Here is a 7,030-nt window from a genome sequence, read left to right on the forward strand (position 1 = left end):
TTATAGAATCTTCAAAAAAAAGATTCCATATAGCACCAAAAAAGGTTCCGCTATGGTTACAAGCCAAATAACCCTAATTTAAGCCTTCAGAAAGTATTCATACTCCTTGACTTATTCCACATTTTGTTGTGTTACAGCCTAAATTCAAAATTGATTAAAATGATTTTTTTCTCTCACCCATCTACACACAATACCCCATAATGAAAAAGTAAAAAAATATATATATTTGAAATGAAATACAGAAACATCTCATTTACATAAGTATTCACACCACTGAGTCAATACCTTGTAGAAGCACCTTTGGCAGCGATTACAGCTGTGAGTCTTTCTGGGTAAGTCTCTAAGAGCTTTCCACACCTGGATTGTGCAACATTTGCCCATTATTCTTTTCAAAATTCTTCAAACTCTGTCAAATTGGTTGTTGATCATTGTTAGACAACCATAGATTTTCAAGTAGATTTAAATCAAAACTGTAACTTGGCCACTCAAGAACATTCACTGTCTTCTTGGTAAGCAACTCCAGTCTAGAGTTGGCATTGTGTTATAGGTTATTGTCCTGCTGAAAGGTGAATTCATCTCCCGGTGTCTGGTGGAAAGCAGACTGAACCAGGTTTTGCAGCCACCACTATGCTTGAAAATATGTAGAGTGGTACTCAGTAATGTGTTGTATTGGATTTGCCCCAAACATAACACTTTGTATTCAGGACAAAAAGTTAATTGCTTGCTACTGTCAGGATGTCAGTGTGATGCGGTAGGACGATGTCAGGCGCAGGACACAGAGCTCATCGAAAACGTACTTTACTCGTAGGTAACGTAAATAACATAACCTCCACGCAGGGAGGAAACAAACCCGCTCACCAGACGACAACCAAACATGAACAAACACGCACAACATACAGTGGGAGCCAGAGGGTTAAATAGGGAAGTAATCAATACATAATGGGAACCAGGTGTGAACAATAAAGACAAGACAAGTAGAACACAGAAACATAGATCGGTAGCAGCTAGTACTCTGGTGACGACGAACGCCGAAGCCTGCCCGAGCAAGGAGGAGGAGCAGCCTCGGCTGAATCCGTGACAGCTACATTTGTTGCAGTATTACTTTATTGCAAACAGGATGCATGTTTTGGAATATTATTTTTTTCGGTGCCAGGCTTCCTTCTTTTCACTCTGTCTACTAGGTTAGTATTTTGAAGTAACTACAATGTTGTTGATCCATCCTCAGTTTTCTCCTATCACTGCCTTTAAACTCTGTAACTGTTTTAAAGTCACGATTGGCCTCATGGTGAAAACCCTGAGCGGTTTCCTTCCTCTCTGGCAACTGAGTTAGGAAGGACGCCTGTATTTCTGTAGTGACTGGGTGTATTGATACACCATCCAAAGTGTAATTAATAACTTCACCATGCTCAAAGGGATATTCAATGTCTGCTTTTATGTTGTTTACCCATCTACCAATAGGAGCCCTTCTTTGTGAGGATTGGAAAACCTCCCTGGTCTTTGTGGTTGAATCTGTGTTTGAAATTCACTGCTCGACTGAGGGACCTTACAGGTAATTGTATGTGTGGGGTACAGAGATGAGGTAGTCATTAAAAAATCATGTTAAAGACAATTATTGCACACATAGTGAGTCCATGCAACTTATTATGTGACTTGTTAAGCACATTTTTACTCATGAACTTATTTAGGCTTGCCATAACAAAGGGGTTGAATACTTATTGACTCATGATATTTAAGCTTTTCACCTTTAATTAATTATGGGGTATTGTGTGTAGGCCAGTGACAAAATATGTCAATTTAATCAATTCTAAATTCAGGCTGTAACACAACAAAACATGGAAAAAGTCAAGGAGTGTGAATACTTTCTGAAGGCACTGTATACAACCTTTTGTTTTTAGTGTGGCGCTTGCAAAGCCAGGGTTGTGGGTTCGTTTCCCATGGGGAGCCAGTATGAAAAATGTATGCACTCACTAACTGTAAGTCGCTCTGGATAAGAGCGTCTGCTAAATGACTAAAATGTAAATGTAAAATTTAAATTGTACATAAAACACTATGCCATTACATATTTGTAAGTTAACCTTTTCGTTTCGACCCAATAGGCTGCTGGCGTAGCTGTTACTGTCTAAGGTCTTGGCATACTCAGGGGATTGAGGATAACATTGTAGCGAATTAGAAGTGCACCATGACAGGGACTACTTACCACTACAATAATATGGTCATTAATGTATATGCTAAAAAAAAGCAAGGATTTCCTTGTTACTAAAGCCAATTCTAAAGTATAGTTTCAGCAGGTCATCTAACCCAGGCATTTCAACAGGGAGCCAAATCCCCTACTTTCATCTTTAAATGTAAAAACTTTATTCTCAAGATGTCTACTTTATTCTCGAAAGTTTGACTTTATTCTCCCAATTTTTTTTTTTGTTGATTCTCAAAATATTTGTTCTCTTGAAGTTGAATATTTTCAGAATATTGCAACTTTATTCACAAAGTGAAATTTCAACTTTATTCTCAAAGTATTACGAGTTTTTGAAGAACTATCCCCATCACCGTTTTGTTTTCTTTTCCTCACTTCGTTTGGCCCTAATGCTCTTCCGTATAATGCACTTTTCACTGGAAATATATATTTTTTGCTTCTTTCTGTATTATATTTGACACATTTACAATAAATAGGCAGCACTGTTACAGCTTTGGCTTTCTGTTCCTGAAATACTATACCAACTCAGTAGGTGGCAGCAGGTAGTCTAGTGGTTAAGCAGGTGAGCCAGCAAACGAAGAGTTGCCATTTCGAATCCAGGGTCTGACGGGAAAAATCTGGTGCGAAGCAAGCTGGCAACCGGAGGGTGGCTGGTATCAAAATCCTAGATGCCATTGCCTGCCGTTGTGCCCTTGAGCAAGGCATTTAACCCCCCCACAACAACTGTTCCACGGGCACCCAGTGTGTGTGTCTTTTGGAGGTTGGGATTAAGCGGAAGTCAAATTTCGGTTGAACCTTAAAAGTGGACGAATAAAATTATTTTAATCTACTCTACAGTATACTGTAGAAAACATCTTTAACATGTCCATAATGTAAAATCACCAGTGCTTATCAGGTGCTTCATCTCTGTTTGTGGTTTATTGAATTAAAGAGTCTTAGTCTGCATCCCAAATGGCACACAATTCACTATTCCCTATACGCTGCATTACTTCTGAACCCCGGCCCATAGGGTTCTGATCAAAAGTATTCATAGGCAATAGGGTGCCATTTGGGACGAACACCCAGAGATTGGTGTGAAAGGCACAGCCTCCAGTTTGTGATCCTGCCTTCTGCCTGACTAAGACTACACGCTGGCGTGAGCGCTACACTGGGTAACTGTCCCAGTGAGGGTAAACAAACGCCAGCTCACACATATCATCTGTAGTGGGAGTATAGAGTGTACTGCTGCTTTAACACATTGAAAACATTGGAGTCGTTGATTTTGTATTTGGAGGGGAATTTTGAATTGGATTAATGGCAGCCCTGAAGACCACAAAAGAACTCAAGAAAGAGTACCTATCTGTGAAGGACTTGGAAAAGATTTTGGATTCTTGCAAGCTGCGGTTGACCCAGATAAATGAGGTTTGGCCGAACATATTCATAGGAAATGTGTAAGTATTCATTTGAACAATAATTAATATTAACTCCATTACGCTTAGTTTATAGTTCAAGAGTTTGTAAATAAAAATACTCAAGCAGTTATGGTAAATTCTATGTCAATGTCACAGTAAACAGATCAACTGTAACCCAAGGTCATATCATTGGCTACTGTAAACATCTCATGTAATGAAATATATGTATTATTTATTGTTTGTACAGTTTCTGACGAGCTGAAAACTATTTGACTAATTAATTAATGTAGCTAGTGCTGCACTGCATTCACAACAGTTCCGTCTCACCACCTTCTCTCTCTTTGTCTTACCAGGGCAATAGCCCAAAACAGGAGTGCCTTGCAGAAGCTAGGTATCACTCATGTATTAAACGCTGCTCATTCCAAGCGAGGCAGCACAGGGGACCATAGGTTTTATGGAAACGGCTTTGTTTATTATGGTATTCCAGCAGAGGACTCAACTCACTTTGATCTGGATGTTTACTTCAAGCCCGCAGCTGATTTCATTCACAAAGCGTTGAAACAACCAGATGGTAAGACTCCTATTCTAAGTCAAGTAGGGCCAATCAGCAGTTGAAACTGTAACAAAGTGTTTTGCCTGGCTCTGTTTCGGTAGAAAAGCTGGAGAAATTGAATCACTCTCTAATATATAGACAGAGCTATGGATGCAAGGACTGACCATTCATGATATCAAAAATTATAGTTTTAACCATGTTTTGAGGCTATACAGTGTTTGTTTACATTTACAATGTTTACAAACATTGGAGTAAAAGAAGCTTATATTTTAGGTTCTGATGGGGAACGACCGTTGTTGAACTAAGCATTTATAAGTTATATTCTTCAAGAATCAATGGTACAGATCTTTAATTTATAAGTCCAAAAATGGATGTAGCAACTTCTGATTTCCCCTTTCATTTTACATTGGATATCTTTACAGGCAGAGTTATGAACACTAAAAAATATAATTTCAAGTTGCCACATTTCGTCTGCTAGGCTTTTACAATCTGGTCTATGCAAAAGCACCGACCTCAACCCATTCCCACAGTACCCAAGCCTGTCCTTGTAACGCACATTAAATAGTTAGTTATACAGTAACTATTTCCAATCCACACAGAAAAAAAGAAGAATAAGAAATCTTACCTTGCAGAATGGTCCTTTATAAAGTCTAACCATGGATCCTCTCAGAGAGCCTCACCACCAGAGGACAGGCAGAATGGGATTTATGTGACAGCCAAGCAGCCTAGGCCTCTCTCTCTCTACAAAGGCAACTTAAATGATCAAAGGCAATGAATTATGGAAACTATTTTGAGATCTCTGAGGGGAATAGAAAGGCCACAGTATGAGGCGGGCAGTCATGTATGATATTAATAAGATGGTGGCCTCTCACTAATCCCATCACTTTCTTCTCTCTTCTCGGCTCTCATCTCTCAGGCCGTCATTCTAAATAAGAATTAGTTCTTAATTGACTCGCCTGGATAAATAAAGGTTCAATAAATAAATAAAATATTCTCCTTTCTCCTCTTCAGGGAAGATTCTCGTCCATTGCATTATGGGTATGAGCAGATCGTCTACCTTGGTGTTGGCGTACCTCATGTTGTATTGTCACATCCCCCTCCATTGTGCCCTCCAGAAAGTAATCCAGAAGAGAGCCATTTACCCTAACAGGAACTTCCTGGCACTGCTGCTGGACCTAGATCTTCAGTTGAAGAGAACAAGGACAACATGGAGAACCTGTCTGATTCTGTAGAGATGAGAACACAGCAAAACGGACCAAATGCCACAAGTTCATATTTTTATCAGTGCACAATGAAGGAGCTTAAAAAGATGAAGTTGATTTTCAAATCAAGTGGGAATTAATTTATGTAAAATCCCTTTCTTGTGCCCAAACTACCTAAAAACAAACAAGTATACCTCACCTACATACGGTATGTTGAATAAAATATGTTGCAAAATGTTTTTGATTTATATTTCATTTGATTGCTAAAGAGCTGATTGTTATTGGCATTATACACGTATGGATGGATGTTTTAAAAGTTTTCAGCGGTGTCATCAAATGAGGTCATTGGTAAACAGAGCTCAGACAACGGCTGTGTCCACACAGTGAAGGAACATCCTTCGTAGAAAGCACGAGCAGTATCTCTAAAGTTATTTTGTCGCTGCCGACAAAACCCAAACAGTGTGTCCTTTCCCACTCTCCATACCTACTGGTAGCTCACATAACCTTGTGGGTATGCAGAAGAGATGCCAGAATTATTTTGAGCTGAGATCGTTCAGATGTTAAAATAGAACGAAAGAGATAAGGCAGATGACACTACGAGTACCTACAGCCAATTGTGCTGCTAAAAAACATGTACAAGAGCTCCTGTTTAATGAGATTATAATATGTTTTATGAGCAGTCTGTTAGAAGAATAAGTCATCTCTGCACAATATCAATTTGGCTATACACTGAGTGTACAAAACATTAGGAACACCTTCCTAATATTGAGTTGCACCCCATTTTGCCCTCAGAACAGCCTTAATTCGCCGGGGCATGGACTCTACAAGGTGTCGAAAGCGTTCCATAGGAATGCTGGCCCATGTTGACTCCAATGCTTCCCACAGTTATGTCAACTTGGCTGGATGTCCTTTGGGTGGTGGACCTTTCTTGATACACACAGGAAACTGTTGAGCGTGAAAAACCCAGCAGCGTTGCAGTTCTTGACACAATCAAACTGGTGTGCCTGGCACCTACTGCCATGCCCCTTTCAAAGGCATTTAAATATTTTGTCTTGCCTATTCACCCTCTGAATGGCACACATACACAATCCATGTCTCAGTCATCTCAAGGCTTAAAAATCATTATTTAACCTGTCTCTTCCCCTTCATCTACACTGATTGAAGTAGATTTAACAAGTGACATCAATAAGGGATCATAGCTTTTACCTGGTCAGTCTATGTCATGGAAAGAGCAGGTGTTCATAATGTTTTGTACACTAAATATATATCAGTGTATGTCATGGAAAGAGCAGGTGTTCATAATGTTTTGTACACTAAATATATATCAGTGTATGTCATGGAAAGAGCAGGTGTTCATAATGTTTTGTACACTAAATATATATCAGTGTATGTCATGGAAAGAGCAGGTGTTCATAATGTTTTGTACACTAAATATATATCAGTGTATGTCATGGAAAGAGCAGGTGTTCATAATGTTTTGTAAACTAAGTATATATCAGTGTATGTCATGGAAAGAGCAGGTGTTCATAATGTTTTGTAAACTAAGTATATATCAGTGTATGTCATGGAAAGAGCAGGTGTTCATAATGTTTTGTACACTAAATATATATCAGTGTATGTCATGGAAAGAGCAGGTGTTCATAAAGTTTTGTAAACTAAGTATATATCAGTGTATGTCATGGAAAGAGCAGGT

The 7,030-nt window shown here is 39.0% G+C and overlaps 1 protein-coding gene across 1 annotated transcript; it reads left to right on the forward strand.

The window, feature by feature from the left end:
• The first annotated feature begins 2,644 nt into the window (after nt 1–2,644).
• On the forward strand, nt 2,645–6,109 carry LOC121547743 (dual specificity protein phosphatase 13). Its single transcript, XM_041859159.1, has 3 exons — nt 2,645–3,621; nt 3,936–4,153; nt 5,147–6,109. The coding sequence occupies exons 1-3, from the start codon at nt 3,485–3,487 to the stop codon at nt 5,365–5,367; spliced, it is 576 nt and encodes a 191-aa protein (XP_041715093.1). The 5' UTR covers nt 2,645–3,484; the 3' UTR covers nt 5,368–6,109.
• Nucleotides 6,110–7,030: the final 921 nt, after the last annotated feature.

The sequence above is a fragment of the Coregonus clupeaformis genome, chromosome 31 (genome assembly GCF_020615455.1).
Source record: "Coregonus clupeaformis isolate EN_2021a chromosome 31, ASM2061545v1, whole genome shotgun sequence".
Taxonomy (NCBI): Eukaryota; Metazoa; Chordata; class Actinopteri; order Salmoniformes; family Salmonidae; genus Coregonus; species Coregonus clupeaformis.

Coding starts and splice junctions, on each gene's coding strand:
- LOC121547743 (XM_041859159.1), top strand. CDS start 3,485: ATGGCAGCCCTGAAGACCACAAAAGAACTCAAGAAAGAGTACCTATCT. Junction 3,622..3,935: donor AACATATTCATAGGAAATGT/GTAAGTATTCAT, acceptor TTGTCTTACCAG/GGCAATAGCCCAAAACAGGA. Junction 4,154..5,146: donor AGCGTTGAAACAACCAGATG/GTAAGACTCCTA, acceptor TCTCCTCTTCAG/GGAAGATTCTCGTCCATTGC.